We start from the raw sequence: 23,022 nt of genomic DNA on the forward strand, positions 1-23,022 counted from the left end.
TTAATTATACCCGACCCGCGATCCGACCCTCTTATTATGACCGCCGCTAGCGAAGCGGTCATATAGGGATTGTCAAAGTTTTTTTTTTTTTTTTTTTTTTTTTTTTTTTCGTCATCTACTTCCTAAATTTTTGGTCAACGATACCCGGGCCACCGAACCACCGGGGCACATGAAATTTGGTGGGTATGTAGCCCCACTAGACTTTTACGGCAAAAATGTTGTTTCGTCCCCGGGGGCCACTCCACCCCAGTGCTGGGCCCCCCGAACCGCAAAAAAAGCAGTTTTTCCTAAATAACTACCTGAACCGTGGCACTGAGGATGAAGAATCTTTTATGGTATGTTGGTCTCAAGGGCCCACATCAACCTGGCCCATAATCACTCATTTGTGATTTGCACCCCCCCCGGTAAAAAATGAAAATGCAATATTATTCTGCTTTAATTGCCCCTATCTTCAGTTAAGATGTTCAGAACTGCACCAAATTTTATGTGTATGATTGACCTGGCATTCTCTGGGGGTATGCCAAGTTTAGTAGAATTTCATCCATGGGGGCGTCTTAAAAAAATTAGGTTATGTGTACATTTAGTGACTGTACACTCATTGGCCTGTAGATGGCGGTGCACACATATACACATGCACACACACACAGGCACCCACATACTATCGTTATTAGAACGGCCGATACATAATTACAAATTCAGTAGGATTAAAAGAAAGCCATAATAATTATTCATCACCATCATCATGGCTGCATTTCCAGTATTGGCGATAAGTAGTCGTTTGTCCACTAGATGGCGCATCGTTGCAGTGAGACGTAATTTTGTTGGAAGTTAAAAGTGGGTTGAAAAAAACAATGGACGCTTCCTACACCGTGGTAAAGTTGGTTTTATATTGGACGTTGGATATTCGACACATTCGAAAAATCTATTTAGCACTGACTACGAGGGTCGAGTTTGTGTCAAACCAACTTTAATGTGTTTAAACAAGGCCTGCCTATATTACACAAAGCTTCTTTTGTCCAAAAACCCATGTTTTGATTTTATGAATTTTTTATGCTGATAAAAGATTTCAATCTATTATGCGGCTTCACCTTTTGACTTACCCATACTAAAACACATCTCCTGAACTCGCCTTACTGCCCTTTCTAGTACACAAAGCTTCTTTTTCCCTAAAACCTACTCTTTGATTTTATACAATTTTTAATGTTAAATGTTTCAAATCTATTATGCGGCTTGCCCTTTTGACCTACCCATGTCAAAACACATCTGGTAAACTCGGAGAACGTCTAATAAGGATAGGATGATGTTCACATGAAATGTAATTCCCATTTCTTCTTGAAGCCGACATAAATCTGAGGATGTTTATTGGACATGCTTGGTTTTTACTGCAGGTACGTTAATCTTATAATATCAATAAGGACCTAGGTAATGTTACCGTTAGCGTTGGTTGAGTGATGGAGGCCAATTTGATTGATTGCATTTGTAGAAAACTAGAAATGCGGATATAGCCTACCAAGCAAATTGATAGCAGCACTGTAATTGTATCTTTCGACTGTCATTTGTTGCACGTGCTACAAAAATCATTCTGTGCAATGGAAGATTTACCAACGTTACTGATACAGTTTTGCCTATACATGCGTGAGACTAAGACGCCTGTGCGTGCAGGGTGTGTGAGAGGGGAATCGATGTGCTTTGATTCCAGCTTGGTAGTTGTAGTCTGTGAAATTAAAAAGCACGTGTGTGTGAAGTATCCAAACAATGACACCTTCATTTCATTATGGTTGCTTTAGCAACACACCTTAAGCTACTGTGTAGTGGGTCCCATTTAGAAGTGGCTACTTCATTCGCGCTTTCCTTAACTCATGGAGCTGCATGAATTTTATTACAACTTTTCGCCACAATATGGCAGTTTAAGTCCGCTTGATACTGTAAGGCGTAAGCCATTGGTTTCCAAAGGAGATTTTATTTGTGTCACCAGCATAGCCTATTGACAATTTATGTTGTAAATAGGCCTACCTTATAAGCCTACCTGTAGCTTAGGGAAGCTAACAGCTTTCTATTAGGATCTAGTTTGTTACAGTTTTGTCATAACTCCCTGATGCATTTTTGTATTTAGAATAGCCAGAGTGTGGATATCTCAATCGGAAAATAAAACAATATCGGGTGCCAGGTGAACCCAGCCTGATCTGCCCGCTATTTATTTTTTGATTTCTTAAAAGATTGAGCTTGGTCTGGTGAAAGCCAGACTAGCCATGGACCTCAGTTACACAATGCAACTTTGGCCCGTTAAAATCTGTATGGACAGTCTAGCGACGCATTTCATCAAGGCCCATTTGGACATGTCAGTTATTTGCACCACTGGTTACATGTTACTTAATTTGTGCATTAACAATAACGTTTCAGACTACTGTTACTTAATTTGTGCATTGACAATGAAGTATTACATGAACTAAAGATGACTAAAATCTTATGTAGAAGAAGAAACATTCACAAAAAATCCATCCATCCAAAAATGACCTTTGTTTTTGATAGCTGTTGAAAACGGCATGGAACTGACAGAGATGTTTTTGTTCATAAACAAACAAACAAACAAATAAATACATAAATAACATTATGCTGATACCTTTTGCTTTTCCCAAATACAATGTAGCCTACAGGTGTAAATGACCTTTCATCAATCAGTTGCAATGGATGAACTGCCCTACTTGTGATTGTTTAGAGATTTTAAAGGTTTTATAACAATGCTACATCTTTGGCTATTCTACAATCTATTCAACTTTTCAGCACCAGTAGGCTACTTTCTGTGCAGCCGCACACACACACTCAGGCATGCCAAACAAGCATACACAAAAGTTTCAAGAGTGGGGGAAGGAGTAAAATATGGAGACAAATTGAAGTGTGATTTATTTTCGCGGAACAGCTGTACAGGACTGAGCGGCGGTCATATTTTGTACCGCTATGCGGTACATCTAGTTTACAAAATGTGTGCTTTTGGTTATAGCCTGCATGCAGTGTGACAGTAGTCCATTTCTGTAAAACAAACTAATTTATTTGCAAAAATTTATGCAGGACATAATGTTTGCGCAGGAGAGAGAATGAGAATAAGAGCGCAAGCACGCACGCAACCACCAAGGATTAGAACACTAGGATAAGATTTGGCCATGGACATACATCTTTCTTTCGAAAACAGAAATGGGGAGGCAAGAGAGATACATTGCTGGTCAACACGTTAGCGTAAAAACTGGTTTAAAATGCTGAATGAAGCACAAAGCTTTACTAAAGCACATCCACTGTTTAAAGTCACAAACACAACGAACTAAGGTAACTTTTATGCATGCGCGAACCTATACGGTAGATATATGGCTGTGTAGTCTGCCATAACATTTATTCCTGCAGGCTGCCCGTTTCGGCTGTCCTACTTTTAAATGGCTTCGCAAGAAGGCCTACATAGACCATAACTTGTACTACTGTCATCTTCTTTAAGAACTTTTCCCAATATTTCCCATAGCCTATATCGCTTTTCCTGAAGGGGTGTCTTTATTATTTTAACTCGCGTCTTCAGCTTCTTTACTGTTGACTTTACTGTATTTATGCTTTACTGTATTGATGCTAGCCTTCTCGTGATATTTTAAGTAGGCCTATTTGTAGAAAATATATATTTAATTAATTTTACCCGCCCGCAAATGACCCGAATATCATTAAAATATTTTGTTTATGACTCATAACCGCGGGTGACCTGCAAGCTTACGAGGGGAGTTGTGGGAGATTCAGGTAGGGTTGCGACTTTTTGGACTCGCCCACTCTGTCAAAGAGACGTGAATCATGTTTTGGCCTACAAACCTTTTAAAATATCGAAAACGGATCATTGATCAGGGAAAAAAAATATCATGGATCAGGAAAAAATAATTTCTCTCGGCCCTCCCCCCAGGCCAAAAAAATTCTCTTAGGCCCTCCCCTCCCCCCCCCCCCCGGTAAATATCGTACAGTCCCTTATAGGTCAAAAGTTGAAAGAACGAGTGCTTATGCTTTTGATTTCTTACAGGTTGGGTCGTTGTTGCCCATAACACCCTAGCATTATGCTAATGAATGATGTCATTGACACATTTGAAAGGCTTTTTAGAACAATTAAGTGACTTTAAAAAATACAATACTCAACCAAGTGTATTTTCTTTACCTCCCCTTTCGAATACAATATTCAAATTACTTGGGAAAAAAATAAATCCCGAGAAAAGTGGATTTTGAGGAGTACAGCTCCATAGACCTCCATTCATTCTGCACTCGTGGACGAGCGCCCTCATGTGGAACCACAGAAGTAACTGCAACCAGTTCAGAAACCGGAAGTTTTCCGAGAGTGGCAGTTCTCCCCTTATTAGACATTCTCTGCCGATACTCATTTGCACCATCACCATGACACTCACTCTCACAAAGCACCTTACCTCACTATGCAGAGACTCACAGGCTCAGTCCCTGCCTCAGTCATTGCAAGCGCCTCATGCTTAATCACCCCTAAGCACACTATGTGGATACTTGATTTATATTTAGTGTTATTTAGTATAATTTGTATTTTAGTATATTCTTTATCTTCTACTGTCCTTATTGCTTAGTTGTGTTTTTTATATTATATACTTTTATTACTTTTTCTCCTGTTAGCGAATGTTGTGTGTGATGTCTGTATGCTACTCAGACCTTGAATTTCCCCTTGGGGATCAATAAAGTATCTATCTATCTATCCATCTATCTTTCTGTTCATTGATAGCCTTCTCATGACCTCACTGCTGAGCCCGATATTTGTTGAGCATAAATATGCCTAGAGAAAATGAAAATAACCCAATAACCCAAGCTCCTTACGTAGGCCTAAATACAATAGACACATGGGGAGAGGATGCTTTTGGAAAAATAAACCATGAAAAAACGAACCACTTCACAGTTATGTTAGTATTTTGTTTGTTGCTTAAAAACCTTGTATATGATGGCCTTGAAGTCTTGAGTTAGCCTACTGAATTGGCTGGTACTATAAAGTTTGTGCATGCTCTCATCCGAGGCAAAAAGATTTGGGATTCCATAGCCAAGTAATTCTGCTAGGCTAGGCTGCACTCTCAGTCACTCACACACACAGTACATGCATGCACATCCACACATCGATATTTACCAAAAAAAAAAAAAAAAACACACACACACAAGTAATGAACAACTGAGTAATGGGACGCACACAAGATAATACCAAAAAAAGTCTTTCTTTAATAAAGCACTGAATACAACCATAAACACGGGTAGAATGTCAGAGGCGATGACACCATGGGGCTCCTATGAGAGGCATGACTCCATGGGGCTCCTATGAGAGGCATGACTCCTTAAGTAAAAAATGCCTGGCCAAGCCGGCCAGTCGACCAAGGACTCGCGTGGCTTCACATTGTCAGGACACACTGATGCCCTTTCCTTCGGCAAACGCCACCTGCTGCGACGATCCTGATGAATGCGCAGGGAGTGGGGGGTGGTGGCATCTCATGGAATGTGCACGGCACTGGCTAGAAGATTCACTGCTTCTTCATATCCGTTTAAAAATGCCACAGTTGTTGTCAGTTTTCCAGTCTCACGTGTCGTGGTCACACCTTTTCTAACTGAAACTATGCAGCCATGCGGGCACTTCTTAGCGATAGCGAGACACCTCACAGATGCAATGTGCTTGCGACGGATAGAGACGCTCGCACGCACGCACGCACCTCTCAACTGATTGTGTTAAGGGATGCTTGGACACGTCTTCAGGATCATCAGCTCATCAGGCTGAGGGTGCGTGTGTGTGTGTGTGTGTGTGCCTGTGCATATATGTACATGTTTGAGAGAGAGTGTGTGTGTGTTTAAATGTGTGTGTGTTAACATACAGTACATTTTCCAAACAGCAACTGATTGAGGGTCCTATCTGTCTGCACTGGCCTCGGGGTTAAAGAGAGCAGACCAGAGCAGATCACTTCCTTACAATCTCATGAGAAAAACACTACACTACCGTTACACACAAGAGGTTAACATACATGGCCTGACGTCTCGACTGGGTTTGCCAAGAGCGACCTATTCCTTCCCCGGACACATGTACACGTGTGCCACTTTTAATACTGCAGAGGATACAAGGGCAGAATAATAGAAGGACTATACAGCTATACTCATGGTCCTAAAGGACACAGAGTATGTGGCGCTGGGCATCTTAACATTCACACATACTGAGGGCTGGGAGGGGAGAGGAGAAGAGAGGGGATGCTCCACGTCGAGCGCTGCTCCTGCCCCTGCAGAAGGGTTGTTTTAGGGAACACCAAGACGGAGATGTGGGCTGAAGATAAAGTGCTGACAGCTTTTCCTAAAGGCTATAACATCTGACATCTCGTCAGACACTCGAGGTAGTCTGATATCAAAATAATAATAATAATAATAAAAAAAAAAACAGTCCAGAGGAAATGGGTTCAGGTCTCTCTGAGACGGACGCAAGTTGAGAGATCCCCACACTTCACACACAGGGACTGAGAACTAAACAAGTGTGTGTGTGTGTGTGTGTGTGTGTGTGTGTGTGGAATCTGCCCAGCATGTGTGAGGGGAGTGAAGAGTCATCCGATAATCCATGATCTCCGATTCCCTTTTCAAGGCGCAACACTGACATGGCGAGATTAGTGTGAAATGGTTGAGCTATGATTTGTGCCTGGCATGCCGTGTGCCAGGTCATGCCAGTCTGAATAGTACTGTGCCAGGTCATGCTAATTTACGCACAAGCCCTTAAGGCCAATTTAGAGTAATTTGGCGTAAAAGGAGACAAAATTTGTCTGCTAAAGTGTCTCAGACCTTGTCAACAATTCTGAAACAGCGCAGACGTTGTCATGATTGTCACTCTAACTGGATAGCAACTCAAAGTCCTTTATTCTGAAGTGTTGCTGTGGTCAAGGCGTGTTACCGTGTTTACTTTTCTTTCGAAGCGGCATTTGTCACCTGACTATGAATTAGTCTTTTGTGAGTATTCCTAACAGTAACAGTAAAAGGTTTGCACTAGTACAGAGGTGCATATACCCCCCCCCCCTCCTTCCCATAATGCACCTCGGCTCCAGTGAGCTCCCTCTAGACACAAGCTGATCCTGGACCAGATTGAGACCTGATCTGGTGCCAATCTACTCCACATTCAATTTCTGTCTAGCAAGGAAAAAGGATTTGTTTGCAAAACAAAATAAACAAACAAAAAAAGTCATAGGAGTTTTCTTTCAGTCAATATTCACTAAGGCGGGGATCACATTAGCCAGCGCCAAGCGGCAGGTTTCCAATTGTTCTCTATGGTTCGGCAGCAGAACGGTGGCAACGCTGGCGTAACGATAGTAGAGATGCACCGATAGATCGGCTGGTGACCGGAACCGGACGATTTTCACGTGATCGGCCATGACCGGTGACCGGCCGGTCAGTCTGAGACATGCCGATTTTATGCCGGTCAAATGCACTCGCCTGCTGCAATTGTAACTATGTATACCCAGCTGAGTTTGCAAAGTTTGAAGAAGCTAGCAACCAGGACAACACTCAGGGCTGGACGTAGGGCTACACAGAAAGCGCTAATAGGCTATTGAGTTTTTCTATGCAGCGAACGCTGTGCTTTGCCATATTGCGTGGAATTTACTAAGCTGTCACTTCATAGGCTATGTAAACATCGCTCATCACCGCCCATCCCTGCCGCTAATTGCGTGCCCACAGCTGAACCACAAGCGCAGCTGAACGGAGATAACCGATTGCGACATTAAAAAGAATCAAAGTTTAGCGATCATAGGCTACATGATAATAAGATGTCAACAAGAAGCGATATACAGTAGCCCTAGTAGTTCTACTCCACTTAAAAAAAATACTAGAACTATTTACTGCACGTAGACTAGGGTTATGCCTAGCAGATTGAGAAGTGGATGTCGTGACAGTGAACAAACGATAGCCTATTAGAAAGGCAAACAAAAGTTAAAGTTGCTTTTGACATTGTAGCCTACAATGAAGAAAACTGATGCTCTGAATACTGAATCAGCTGTCTCTGAAAGTTTCTATAGCCTAAGTGATGTAATGCATTTAACCGGAATTTGTATTTAAGTTTTTCACCGCAAAACAGACGTGCTCTGTTTTCATAATATTGTGGAGCACCTAATCGCTATTAGCACTTTTCCTCCCCTGTGTTTGCGTGATGGCCTACTCCCACTTTTCCCTCGCCCTCCCATAAATTCATCAATGCATATGAAAATATGTTCCATGGTAGCATGTTCAAATGTATCATGAAAATTGTTCTTATATCTTTAGTTGGATATTGGATGTGAGAAAAAAAAATGGATGTTCCATAACAGTGCATTTATATTAGTAGTCTGTGAAATGAATGTCCCACACTTTAGTTGGCATTATAGCATAGAATATGGCATTATAATTACACTGGCATTATAGTTTGATACTGCAGCTGAAGTTACGACTTGAAGAAGAATCTGTCTAATCACCGGTTCCATTTTTTAACAGCCATTTCATTATTGATTACATTTCTATATTAACATAATCTATTAAAGAAAAGATAGAAAATAACTATTTGTGTGTGCTGGAAAATGGTTAGAAGAAATGAAATCGGAATCGGCTAAAATCGGTATCGGCAGGTGAAACTCTATGAAAAATCGGAAATTGTAAACCGGCCCAAAAATTGCAATCGGTGCATCTCTAAACGCTAGCGTTTAAGAAGCTGAGCGTTGAACTTGGTTCATCTTTTAAAGCGCAACGCCAGTGTATACAATTGACAAACCGTTTGTGTTGCTTAGGAACGAGATAAAACTTAGTATGGTCTGAGCGTTGCGTTACGTTTGCCGCTGGTTAATGTGATCCCGGCTAAACCTCGTACTTAGTATACCCCTTAGGACACCAAAGTGAACTGTGGGTTGAATAATCTGTGTGTATGTGTACACACATACGTGCATGTGTGTGTGTGTTTAAGGGGTTTGGGAGGCTAAGGAAGTTTTAGCTTGGCGGGTCAAGGCTTCCCCTGTGTACCCCTGGGGTGGAAGGGCGCCGCAACAAATGGGTCCACGACGGGTACCCGCACCCCCATACCCATGCCCATACCCATGCCCACCGCCCAGGAGTGGAGGGGCCCGACAGGCACGGAGCCCACGGCAGCCTGCTGGCCCACAGAGGAAACCACACGATGGGCAGCCACGGGCTGCTGGGGCAGGGGCACCTCTGAGCAGCGCAGGAGACGCACGGGGGCACCCATGCCCAGGGACGGCACAGGACCCAGAGGTGGGGGTTGCTCGGGGGTCCTGTGAGGGGTGAGCATGTGGGTCTGGGGGGGAGGCTGGACAGGCTGAGAAGGGTGGAGAGAAGGGGGCGCCCCACAGGCGTTGACTGTAGTGGTGGTGGAGGTGGCATTGACCCCAGTCCTCTTACCAAAGGGTGCCTGCAAGAAAATGTCGGGCTGGGGTGCGTGAGTGGGGTGGGGGGCGTGAGCAGGTTGGGGGGCGTGAGTGGGGTGGGGGGCGTGAGCGGGTTGGAGGGGTGCGTGAGTGGGGAGGGGTGCGTGAGCGGGTTGGGGGGGTTTATGGTGGGTCTGGGACAGGGGGAACGGAGCGCTGCTGAACACGTCTGCGTTGCCTGGGCGGAAGGGTGCGCCCATGAACACATCATCGAAGGGCAACTGGGTGTCCTGCATCTGCCCTTGGTGGGGGGGCTGTGTGAAGGACGCGCTGGACTGCTGGGGGGGCACCTGGAGCAGAAGCAGCAGTGGTGGCTGGTCAGGGGGGGGCACCGCCACAGTCTCCTCAGCGGCTACTCGCACCTCCCCGACGCCGTCTGCCAGAGCCTCCAACAGCGGCCCCGCCTGGGGTTCCACATACACACCGTAGCCGTTGACACCCTGCTGGGGTTCTGTGGAGGAACCAAGCAGAAGAACATCAGTCTGGCAGGAACACTGTGAAAGATGTGACTTCCTGGACCATTGAAAAGGACACACGAAACTCCTTTAATCAAGACAATAGGTGTAGGGAACATATTCTACAGAAACCTTTGTGCAAAGCAAATTATTTCTGGAACATACTGTACACACAAACATATCATTAGCCTCATGTAGGTAGATCTTATGATTAAATTATATCTTTATGATATTAGGTCTGTAAAAATAATCCTCCTTAACCACCACTGACATATATGTGCATGTTAATCAAGTAAATCAAAGAGTACACCATGGAGGTGTCAAAAGTGAGGGCTGCTCCCCACGGTTACGTTCACGCTTAGCGGATGTTCAAATATTCAATGAGAAATTGATGCGCCATGATGAGAAACTGCAGAAAATGACAGCAAATGCATGCCACAAATGACAGCAAATGCATGCCACAAATGACAGCAAATGCATGCCACAAATGACAGCAAATGCATGCCACAAATGACAGCAAATGCACGCCACAAAATGAGCAGTGTGAGATGAGCGAAGAGGAAAAGACTGAGTGGCGTAACATTTCAGATTGTGGTTTGAAGAGTAGTGTGACATGTTGGCTTGAGGGCATGTCAAAACAGATAATGACAAAAACCCATGGACATCACAATGTCCACTCGGATGGGTGCTGGGTTTACAAACATCTAGCAACATTGAAAAATGGATAGAGTGACACAAAATAGCTCCCATGAAATCATCTTATTTCTCACTTAAGTCTGAGGGATAACGTTTTGGCTCGAAATGTCACTGGCAAATAACACGGTGTAATAAGAGCTACTGTATTTGGTGTGCATATCTACTTTTTCAATGTTGGGAACATGTTTAGACATGAAGGACTGTATGGGTGCCACTGTGGTTACAGGGGATCAGTAGCGACAGGTGAGAGCTATATCAGAGGTAGAGGAAATAGGAGATTTGGTTTGAAGAATGAGGTGGATGACGTGATGAAACCACAAAGAGTTCAAGTCTTACCTTGAGCCCGACAGCACAGAAAGCAGTGTTAGGTATCGACATCTCCAGCAGAGAAACGGTTAATCTCAAACCATTAAGCGTTTGGCCAAGGTTAAGTTGCAGGCCATTACAGCCTATATGGATTACACAACAGATCTAGATGTAAAGTTCACCGAAGGTCAAAGGTTAAGTGGCAGGCCATTACAGCCTATGTGGATTAAACAAAAGATATAAATGTAAAGTTCACCGAAGGTCAAAGGTTAAGTGGCAGGCCATTACAGCCTATGTGGATTACACAACAGATCTAGAAGGAAAGTTCACCAAAGGTCAAAGGTACAAATCACAAACGAGACAAATTGATGCAGCATTATGTTTGTTGACGCAGTTCAACAAATCAGTTGTTTATTGAATGCTTGTCAGCTGAAGATTTAAAATAGCTGCAGCTGGTGTGTGGTTGACTGGTGTATAAAGCATTGCAATGTCTGCGATCACTACTGTGGTATAAAGCATTGCAATGTCTGCGATCACTACTGTGGTATAAAGCATTGCAATGTCTGCGATCACTACTGTGGTATAAAGCATTGCAATGTCTGCGATCACTACTGTGGTATAAAGCATTGCAATGTTTGCGATCACTACTGTGGTATAAAGCATTGCGATGTTTGCAATCACTACTGTGGTATAAAGCATTGCACTGTTTGCAATCACTACTGTGGTATAAAGCATTGCAATGTTTGCGATCACTACTGTGGTATAAAGCATTGCAATGTTTGCGATTACTACTGTGGTATAAAGCATTGCGATGTTTGCAATCACTACTGTGGTATAAAGCATTGCACTGTTTGCAATCACTACTGTGGTATAAAGCATTGCAATGTTTGCGATCACTACTGTGGTATTAAGCATTGCAATGTTTGCGATCACTACTGTGGTATTAAGCATTGCGATGTTTGCGATCACTACTGTGGTATAAAGCATTGCGATGTTTGCGATCACTACTTTCTCTGATCATTCATCCAGTTTTGTGGTTACTTTCTAGAGTTTGAGTGTGCAAGTGGCATGTGAAACAAGGATGCACATAGAACGGAAAATACATATTCAAACAGCTTACCTACTTATGTTAAATGTTAACTAATGTATACAAAAGAACTAAAATTATATTATTCTGCAAACCATATACATTCAAGCTCTTTCAATGGCTCCTACCCATTTTCTCCCTTAAATTAACAAACATCCATGGATTTCAAAGATCTGTGGGAACCCTGTTAAAGATCCACTCCAGTAAAAACTGGACTATTTAACCTTTTTCTTCGGTCTATGTTATTTGATGTATTATTAAAAGACATATCATGAGCAAAATAAACAATACACACTAGAGGTTTGCACTCCCGCTGTAGACCCGCGGGTCCCGACACAAAAGAGTGCGGCGCGGGACAACTTCTGAAAGCTCTTTGCGGGAGCGGGCGGGATGAGAGAGGTGCGTTTGCTGGTGCGGGACAAACCGAATTAAATATGGAAATGATTAAAGTAGTGTTCATAACTATAGTTTAGCTGGATGTTCTGTTAGGCAGCATTAAAAAACGGGGTTTAAGCATAACTGATGGATAGCAGGCCTATAGCCTATATTGTCGTTTACGTGGGTTCAATTTGTTCCTGCTGCTCATTGTCAAAACTCGAAATCGAAAGCATGACAGAGGAAGAGGGCACCAGGCTAGGCCTACTTCAGTTGTTAGCTTACATTCAGAACCAAGAAACTGACATCTGGAGTCTTTCTCAGGTGTGTGTGCTCCTTTTGTGAGACAGAAAGAAAAGCTGAATAGGTTATCCCTCCTGCATGCGGGCTTTAGCGGGACTAAAAATGACACATTAATGCGGGAGCGGGCAGGCGCGGGACTGAAAAATCAGTCCCGCGCAGACCTCTAATACACACTATGGCTGAATTTAGATTTCTGCTCTAGATGGGCATCAGCAAATATTTCAGAATAAAGAATCAGATCAGCCCATTGTTGCGTGACAACAGATGGAACCCAATCATAATATGAACTCCAGAAATCAGATAAGGATTATTAGGGTGCATGTAAACATGCTCAATGTCTAGTATATTACTGATCAATTATATGCCATGACTAGATGAACTACATACTGCACCTATTAGGTCAGTCTATGATATGCAGTTAGAATAACGCTTCTGTCTCTCATATTGATTTACTGATTCTTATTCTAGATGATACCCTCATTACATTGTGAGTGTTTGTTTGTGTGTGTGTATGTATGTGTGTGTGCACATGCACAAATGTCACACTTGCATCAAAGAAAAAGAAACTCCACACAATTACACTTATTTTATTTAACAACCCCATTTCTTGGTTCTCCTTTTTTCTTCACAAAAATAGAAGGTGTACATCGAATGATCAAGGTTCTAACAACTGTTTTGGGGACTTGCTACAGAGACCCTTGGGTAGGTTTGCATCATTGGGTGACCATGGTCATAAATAAACTTCTCTATCTTTCTATCAAAATAAAACAACTGAGCACACCAGAAAAGGGTCTTTGATTTTCACAATGTACAGGTAACTAAACCAGCGACAGGCAAGACCTCTGCAACAGACAATGGCTCTCTACGATCGAGGGGAAAGGAGGGGGTTTGGCAGGGTGGTAACACAGGGATTGCATAGGTTGGCCAAACAGAGATCAATGGATGCAGGTAGCGTTGCAAATTTTCCAGAGATTTTCAGAGAAAAGTCAATGTCAAAAGTATCAACTAAAAGCTATCTGACCAACTTCAAATGTCATGCCTATACAAGGAATTTAAAATCAAATCATCTACATAGTGAATGGCTCTATGGTGGCAGACACCTTAAGATGGAAAACCCCAATCAATGAATATTTCATAAATGATAAGATTGTGCTTGGGAAAATGACCTCACTTAAAAGCAAGTCAAGGATGTCAGGGCCCGTGACCATATTGCGTTGTTTTTCTGAGCGCCAGTTTCTTTCTTTCATTTTTTTCCATTTGAAAGAGATCGTATGTGGACTCCTAGAAAAGCGCCTTTTTAAAGAGTGTACTGCATTTTTTGAACGGTCACTCAAGAGTTTTTTAGTTAAAAATCTCTGAAAAAGGCGCTGGTGTCATCACAACATATGATACCTGAAATGTAACCCCCCCCCCCACACACACACACACACATACAAATGACAGAGAAAGGCATGTGTGTTTTTTAAAATGAAGTGCTGGGCTGACGTACTCCCCAGCTTTTTTATTCCAGAAAATAAATGCTATATGGACACAGCCCCTCATGTGGCTTTCAGTCTAAAGCCATGATAGCCACTTTAATGGATTCATTTTGCCACGTTGATGAATTTTGCTAATTCTAAGAAGCTTAAAGGAAAACGTATATTGGCCACTGCAATGCAAAGGTCATATGAAGGAGGGGTGGTTACTGAGATCATTACAGATCTGTTTCAAGACCTGATATGATGGGCACTCTGCCAGAGAGAGGAGGGCCTGTGCTTTCCGACGGTAGAGGTGCCCAGAAAGGTGCCAGTCGAGGTGCCCATAGTAAGCTCAGTTATTTTAATCTTAGAGGAGCAGCTGTCACCACAGCCACTGGCGATACAGATATAACCTCACCACCTGGACTACAGTACATAATCCTTAACATCAGAGAGACACAAGCTCACAAACTCATGCATACAGACACACACACACACGCATGAGTTACGTACATACGTAACTCATACGCACACACACACACATACACACGCACACACACTCACGCAGTAATCATCAGAACACTGAACACGAATGCATCATGGCGTAGACTTCTCTGAGATAGCACACAAGCTCATGCTCTGATATGCCTGAGTTAGACTCAGAGGGGTTGAGCAGGACAGCGGCAAAGCTTCATGAAAACTCTAGGCTAGCATCTGTGTGCTAGCATCTGTGCGCTAGCATCTGTGTGCTAGCCTCAGCAGCCTGCAGCGCGGACACACACAGCCTGTACATAGCGCTCACCCACTGACATATAACCGTCTCTGGCCAACATAGCTGGGCAGGACCCAACCACTGAAAGACAGGGGCTGTGGGCTCCTACGGAAGCCTCAAGAGACCAAAAAGTACGGATTGTCTTTTTTTGGGTCTTGGCCAGCAAAGCAATGGTATTTCATGAGTTTAAACCAGAGAGAAAGAGAGAGGAAGATACTTTACATTCTCAACATCTTCACACACAGAACACAGATAAAGATAAAGAAGTTCTCTGAACAGCTATTATAGAATGATATACATATATTAGCTTTTTTTTTTTTACTGATACTCATCTCATACATTCAATCTCTACCACTCCATGTACTTCCACAAATAATCTTACACGAAATATACTTTTAAATAATCTCTTGTATACTATGGAGGGAGGGAGGGGGCAAGGAAGGGCAATGTCAACAGTGGTTCTGTACACAAGGTAACATACAATTGCTTCATAGGACTAGAATCAGGTGTTGCAGATATACATCAATGTACATAGTCTTGATGGGGGTAACGATCAACATCACAGAGGCTATTTACAGGAAACAGGATTCAGAGCAGCTTGGGTTAAAGGATGACCACAAAAAATAAAGATATATCAATAGACAGCCATGCGATGAGACACCCACCAGGAAAATGAATGAGCATGTGTTGGTGTTTGAAGATGAAGAGCTCTAAAATGCCTGTCAAGGCCCCGGACAATAACCCACCAACACACAAGCCAGCATGTTACAATACGGCTTTGAAAGCGCTAGAGCCTCTGGATCTATTATACTGCCACAATCAAAGTAGAGTGCTTTGAATTGCAGCGACTCAAATGTTCTTTTTGATCACTCAAGGTTGATTGAACGGAGGGTCAATGGTCTAGAACAGTGGTTCTCAACCTTTTTTCAATGATGTACCCCCTGTGAAATATTTTTTCAGCTAAGTACCCCCTAATCAGCGCAAAGCATTTTTAGTTGAGAAAAAAAGACTTAAAACAGAATTTAAAAAAACACTTAAAACCATCCTGGTATGGAGGGGACTGTGGGTTTTTAGGATAATGGAATTGAATAGCCTACTGAAATATAAAATTCATTTTATGAACTTATATTTTCCTGAAATATTTATTAAATAATTGTTTTTAAAGTATTTTTGCATGGATTCTACTTTTTAAATATATGTATACTTTAAAATCTCACGTACCCCCAGGGGTACGCGTACCCCCATTTGAGAACCACAGGTCTAGAAGGTAAAAGGACAAGGTGAAAAAATCTACACCTGAACCTCAAGCCTTCAGAGAACTAGAGATGTCCTGGTAGCCATTTATTCTGAACCGTTTAATTCAATTCCAATTTTGAGAACAGAATGTGATACCTTTATTCCCAATGGAAAATAAAGCTCCACATAGCATCTCTCAAACGATTGCTGAGTCAAACATACCATAACTAACCTGACTCACTGTTGGAAAATGTCAATAATAGTCAAACTATTTCCTGGTCGGGTCAAATTCGGTGTATTTAGATTGATCAGAAAAGTAATCACTACCACAATCAATGCCACAGCTTTACCAATGGGCCACAATTTACCCCCACTAATCATACAGTGATAAATGAACTTCATCCAGAGCCCACCTACAGTAAGTACCTACAGGTTGCCATCCAGACAGTGCAGCACTGCAGAAGAGAGCAGACTGAGTGTCATTTCACAGATGATGTAGGAAAAAGAGTGCGGATGATGACTAGTCACTTAAGGAGTCACATCTTCAAGAGTTAAAGTGCAATAAGACAAGAGAATGAGTCATGGGGAGGGAAAGAAATCATGACGCGCTTCACAAGGAACCTGAAGAGTTTGAAGTGGAACGACAACTGAGAAGCAAACGGAAGCAGATGAGTATAAGAAATTAATTAAATGCAAAATATGGATGGCCATGAAGGAGGGAACTGGGGGAAAAAGCACAAAGAAGCACAACAGAATGACAAACGAATGGACAGATCAAAGAAGCACAACAGAACGGCAAACGAATGGACAGATCAAAGAAGCACAACAGAACGCAAAACGAAAGGACAGATCAAAGAAGCACAACAGAACGCCAAACGAAAGGACAGATCAAAGAAGCACAACAGAACACCAAACGAAAGGACAGATCGATGAGCGAGAGAAACAGATAGGAGGGTGGTAAAGAGGGGGGTTGTGGGGGTGGGAGAGGGTGAGGCGAAATCAGCAGCCGTTGGTCGAGCTAGGTCGACTCAGATCAGGCCGAAGCAGGGTGCTGGAGAAAAGGTGGTGGCCGAAGCAGAGAGAGAGAGAGCGAATAAGCAAGTGGACGTCCTCTTCAGAGTGCTGGGGGGGAGGGGGGGGGGGGTGGCTAGCGGCTAGTAGAGGCTAGCAGAAGCACACACTGCCCTGCGGCTCTACAGGTCGATGAGCTGATCCACCAGCAGCAGGGAGCGAGCCAGGCTGGGCAGGCTGGACTCGGAGCTGCCGCTGTTGCTGCGGGAGTGACCATCTGAGGGAGGGGTTCAGGGTGGGGGTCGCAGCCATAAAGGAGGGGGGGGGGGGAGGAGAGGGGGGGAGTTAAGAGAGAAGCAGAGAGAAAAAAAGAGAGAAAGGATTTGTGAGAACCTCTATGAGAAGGACCTCCTACAAGGTGGCCACAGGAATGCCTGGTGGAAAAAGGCCCAACTACCCAGAGAGGCGTCTGTACGGTGTGAAGACCACATCTACATGAAATAGTAACAACATAGAAACAAGGGGACAACAAGGGGGCACACTGCCCCCCCCCCCCCAACCAGCACATGATAATAAGGCCTACTAGGCTTTTACATGTTTTCAAGGCTGGATGTTCAACAAATATACTACTGAAGTAGTTCAATAAAAATATGTCATTCATATCAATTCATTTATCACCTAATGTCATCAATAACAGGCCAGGCCTCCAGGAAACAGTTTATGTTTCATTTATCTAATATTGTCTTGGTCATACTATAGAATGATTTATTGTCTTTGTTGAATAATACAGAAAATATAGAGTTTAAAATAAAATAGCATAATCGCATATTAAATAATCACATATTAAATCGCAATCACAATATTGGTTAAAAAAATAGATTATTTTCCAAAATTCTGCCCTATTACAGATTGAGTCAGTCATTGAAATTGACAGTCAGAGATTGAGATTGATTGAATAACCCCTGTGCCACACAATTTGTTTATGAAGATTTTTTCATTAATATATAACTGAAGCTGTTTATATAGTCTGTGGAAAGGCATACAAGATTTTTTAAATCAGGGGTCATCAGAAGTAGACAGACATTAAGTTGCACTTTTTCCACTATTACTGACCAGTGGTGCAAATGTTGCAAAAACAACCACAATATATCCCAGAATCTCAGAAGGTAAACACTCACGCCCCAATGACCCAAGATTAAGACGCAATGACCCATATCATGACCCAAATTTATGTGAGGATCAGGCTCTTGGTAATTTCTACATCCACATTGAAGATAATAACATAGTACAGGAGAGATACCAGTGTGTGTGTGGCTAGACAGGAGAGATACCAGGACCCTGTGCGTGTGTGTGTGTGTGTGTGTGTGGCTCTGATGCTAGACAGGAGAGATACCAGGACCCTGTGCGTGTGTGTGTGTGTGTGTGTGTGTGTGTGTGTGTGTGTGTGCACATGTGCGTGGCTCTGATGCTAGACAGGAGAGATACCATTACATTACATTACATTTAGAAGACACTTCTTGACCAAAGTGACGTACATGTGTCAGCTATACTACAAGTGCCTTGCTCAAGGGCACAACGGTGGATACCAGGACCCTGTGTGTGTGTGTGTGTGTGTGTGTGTGTGTGTGTGTGTGTGTGGTGTGTGTGTGTGTGGTTGTGTGTGTGTTTGTTTATGTGTGTGTGGGGTGTGTTTGTGTGTGTGAGACACTGTAAATTGTGGTGTTAAATCTCACCTCCATTCCGTTTGTGTGCGCATGCAATGTGCAAAGATCGTAAGAACTGAGCCCCTGAACGTGTGTGTGCTCAGAAAGTCTGCAAACTTTATAGAAATGTGTGTGTGAATGAGTTTGTGGATGGGTGTGTAGTATATATATTGAGATGTTAGTGTGTTGAGGTCTGACACCTCTGAATGCCTCTGGCCAGGTTACCTGCCAGGGCATGATCTTACCTTGGAGAGACACACACACACACACACACACACACACACTTAAACTTACATGCCTCTGGCCAGGCTACCTGCCAGGGCACGGATCTTACCTTGGGAGGAGTTTTTGGAGACCAACACGGGGATGGGGTCAAACTCGTCCTCTGTGCCTTTCTCTGAGCTCAGGGGGGGGTCAAGGCCGGAGAGGAGGCAAGACGAGTCTGTTTGGTGTGGGGGGGGGGGGGGGGGGGGGGGGGGGGGGGGCGTAGATGAATGATGGGTTTGGGGATTGGGGTGGATGAATGATGGTTTTGGAGTGAGGGGAATGATTGTTGTGGGGGGTACATGAATTATGTTGTTTTTTTTTGGAGGAAGGTGGGAGTATGTTTAGGATGCCCATAGAGAGTTGCAGGAGAGGAAAATGAGTGATGAATAGAGAGAACGAGGGAGGAAATGAAAAGAGAGAAGAGGTAAACAAAGGCAGCAGGAGGGAGGGATACAGAGGGAAATGACAAAATGGAGAGAAGAAAGGAGGAAAGCGAAGGGGGGATGAGGAGGAGGAAGAGAGGGATTATGAAATTGAAAAAAAAAAATGCAGGAAGACAGGATCATCAGGCCAGAGGTTCAGACGGATGAAAAGGCAGGCAGAAGGACGGACAGACAGACATCCACAAGCAGAGAGACAACACCACACACACACACACACACACACACACACCACAAAACTGAAAAACAGATTCTCCAAAAGCGCCGAGTCAGACGGATGAATGAATGAATGTGCTGAGTCAGCACTGTGAGGCCCAAGAGTCAGACATAGCAGCCGGACACTCCAGCTACAGAGCAAAGACCAACACACTGCCTGTCTAGGAACAGTGTGTGTGTGTGTGTTTGTGTTTGTGTGAAGTATGCATGATTGTGTGTGTATATATCACACAATCAGTGTGGTTGTGTAAGTATTTGGAATTGTGCGTGTCTTATCTGTATGTATGTATAAGTGTATAATGTCTTTGTCTGCATCTGTATGCGATCCATGTCTGTGTTTGTGTGTGTGTGTGTGTGTCTGTGTGTGTGTCTGTGTAAGTATGTGGAATTGTGTGTGTATCACACATATCTGAATGATAGTACCGGTATAACGTATCTGTGTGTGTGCGTGCGTGTGTGTGCGTGCGTGCGTGTGTGTGTGTGTGCGTGCGTGTTTACCTGCTATGGGTTGAGAAGACCCTCCAGAGACGGGGGCGAACTGGTCAAGACAGGAGGTGGAGTCTCCTCCCAGCAGAGAGCCCTCATCAATCAGAGAGTCTGGGGGCAGGAACAAAACAGTGTTACGACCCTGTGCCCCTTCAGGCCTTCTCCTGTCAGTGCACGGGCAGGGCTGGGCCTGGTTGGGCTAATTTCCCCTTTCGGGCTTATTTCCCCTTGAGGATCAATAAAGTATCTATCTATCTATCTATCTATCTATCTATCTATCTATCTAATGCCCTCATTGATTACACCTATGGTTAGGGTGGGGCTATATAAGGGGTTTCCTATCTCTCTCATGAGGCACTTTTCTTACTTCTTGCAGGCACTCACTTTGATTCTCTCACACTTACACTTTGCTCTCTCCCCTCATTTCTATCTCTACCTCTCTTTCTCTTTTTTTGTCTTTAGGCCTACTTCATCTAGCTTCTCACATACTGACCCTCTTTGCATCCATACATCCATCCATACACGCACGCCACCACTCCCATTCATTTCCCCCTAGACATTTTGCTATTAGTAACCTTGTGCTTTACTTTAATAAATTAATATATTTGGTTTGAACCTTGTTGTCTGTGTCCCTCTTTATGTTTCGGTCTGGGAACGAGCCGGCCGTAACAACAGTAAACCATAAAATGCACACACACACACACCCTATCCTGTATGGACACATGAAAAGCAGGTCACCTGTGTCCACCAGAGTGGGCTGCCCCTGGGCCTGAGGCAGCAAACCTGGGATGAGAGAATCACACACCTCTGGGTCACCTGCTGAAGGAGGAGGGGGGGAGGGGGGGGTGACGTATTTAGGGAGGTGAAGACAGAAAGCAAGAGGGGGGGGGGGGGTGGGGGAGAGAGATACGTTAGAGAAAAACTAGTCTGGAAAACATTTTCCAAAGCCAATGGGCAAAAAGACCCTGTTATTGAGAGTTAAGCTTGTGTTATCTCACACACACAGAAATATAGACGCTGGCACTGAAAGCTGATCTCTTTTGCAATAAGAGACATAAGAGACAGTCTGGAGCTGGTAGCACAGAGATTTGCAGTGTCTCTGCTGGCGGAGAGAGCAGAGCTGAGCTGATGGGAGAGGAACGCAAGTGAAAAGAACACGTAGAAAAAGACCAAATGAGGTTCTCCACTCCAGCACAGCACAGCAGGCAGCCCTCTTCAATGAGGACCACATCAATGCATTTAAATAGGCCTATTTCCTGAGTCCATGCCACCCAAGCACATATGCATGTGTGTGTGTGTGTGTGTGTGTGTGTGTTTGTGTGTGTGTGTGACTACGCAGGTATATAGATAAAGAGCGGACAGAAACACAATGACAAGTTAGAGGATGTGTCCAAAACTCTAATTTTCATGTATTACATAATATAATATGCTAGAGGACACACACGATTATGTGGTACAGTACATAAGATAGTTGTGAGGGTGGCATGGGATTGCGAAGCCTGATCCACTCTGACGACCTTCCACAACTGCTCAGCCAAGAGGGCGAGAGGCACTGCTGTCCTTTTCAAGGGTACCATGAGAGAAAACAGGTCCTCAGATCACCGTTCCCATGGAAATGTTTATGCCTTAATTCCCGCCACGGCATGTTCATTTACTCGTTGGAATCAAGATGGATGCTGAGGCTGTCAGAAGCGATGTGTGACCATCCAATGAAAACTGCTTTTCTCATCTTAAAAGTTGAATTTACTCAATGGAAACGGTAGGAAGTTATAGTCATACTGTTGTCTTATATTCAAAAGTAAGCATGGTAAACTACTTTTATGTGCACATGACAACAATGACCATCAAGCCTTATGCAGCCTGCAGTTAGTGGGAGACCTAGAATAAGGCCCAAAAGTCTCAGAAAATAACAAGGTTTCACATTATATTAGTTGATGGAGTGTGTTCATCTGTGCAAGAGGTTCAATTAGAAATACAAATTTAGCCAGGAGACAGAATGTGAAAACTATTTAGAATTTTTGAGTATTGAGATGTTTCCTCCTTTGGCAACTTTTTCAATACTAGCATTAAGCAAATGTACACGGTTTGACTATGGACTTTGACCCCAGAGTCTACCACCACGTTGGTATTCCGTAGCAGCCCTACAGGGGGAGGCACAGGGTGCTTTGCAGCTTTACCATCTGCAGGGGGCTCCAGTGAGCTGCCGAAGGGGTCGTTGAGGGACAGCAGGTCCGGCAGCAGAAGGGACGTGTCCGGAGACTTGAGGCCCTCGATAAGCTTCTCTGCAGGATGCACACGTCAGCCAGTCGTAGGCATGAGTGGGAAAAGAGAAAGAGAGAAGAGGGAAAGAGAGTAATGAGTGAGAATTAGGAAGAAAAGACAGATTAATGAAGAGAGAGAATCAGAGAGAGAGAGAGAGTTGGGTTGAGAGAGAGAGTTTGGGTTGAGAGAGAGTTGGGTTGAGAGAGAGTGAGAGAGAGAGAGTGGGGTTGAGAGAGAGAGAGAGAGAGAGGAGTTGGGTTGAGAGAGTGAGTTGGGTTGAGAGAGAGAGAGAGTGGGGTTGAGAGAGTGAGTTGGGTTGAGAGAGAGAGAGAGAGTGGGGTTGAGAGAGAGGTGAGGTTGAGAGAGAGAGAGTTGGGTTGAGAGGGAGAGTTGGGACAAAGAGATGAGAACAGAAGAGAGAAAATTAGAAAAAAGGGGGGGGGGGGGCGATGAGAACGGAAGAGAGAAAATGAGAAAAAAGGAGGAGACAGAGATGAGAACAGAGGAGAGAAA

General features: G+C 43.7%; 1 protein-coding gene across 6 annotated transcripts in view; it reads right to left on the bottom strand.

The window, feature by feature from the left end:
- Nucleotides 1-5,238: 5,238 nt before the first annotated feature.
- Nucleotides 5,239-23,022, bottom strand: part of LOC143122867 (AP2-associated protein kinase 1-like) — a 72,076-nt gene continuing 54,292 nt past the window's right edge. For 2 of the 6 annotated variants that reach the window (XM_076283833.1, XM_076283827.1), the window contains 5 exons: nucleotides 22,425-22,529; nucleotides 20,986-21,066; nucleotides 20,260-20,358; nucleotides 19,173-19,280; nucleotides 5,239-9,888 (listed from right to left, as the gene is read on the bottom strand). In XM_076283833.1, coding sequence (XP_076139948.1) covers nucleotides 8,996-9,888; nucleotides 19,173-19,280; nucleotides 20,260-20,358; nucleotides 20,986-21,066; nucleotides 22,425-22,529 — 1,286 coding nt within the window. In that variant the 3' untranslated portion in view covers nucleotides 5,239-8,995. The remainder of the gene's footprint in view (nucleotides 9,889-19,172; nucleotides 19,281-20,259; nucleotides 20,359-20,985; nucleotides 21,067-22,424; nucleotides 22,530-23,022) is intronic. The other 4 variants (XM_076283829.1, XM_076283828.1, XM_076283832.1 and 1 more) reach the window with 4 other exon arrangements.

Source organism: Alosa pseudoharengus, unplaced genomic scaffold, assembly GCF_046254945.1.
Source record: "Alosa pseudoharengus isolate Yale_2024_CS ecotype anadromous, Long Island Sound unplaced genomic scaffold, YU_APseudo_1.1 YU_APseudo_1.1_scf_14, whole genome shotgun sequence".
NCBI lineage: Eukaryota > Metazoa > Chordata > Actinopteri > Clupeiformes > Clupeidae > Alosa > Alosa pseudoharengus.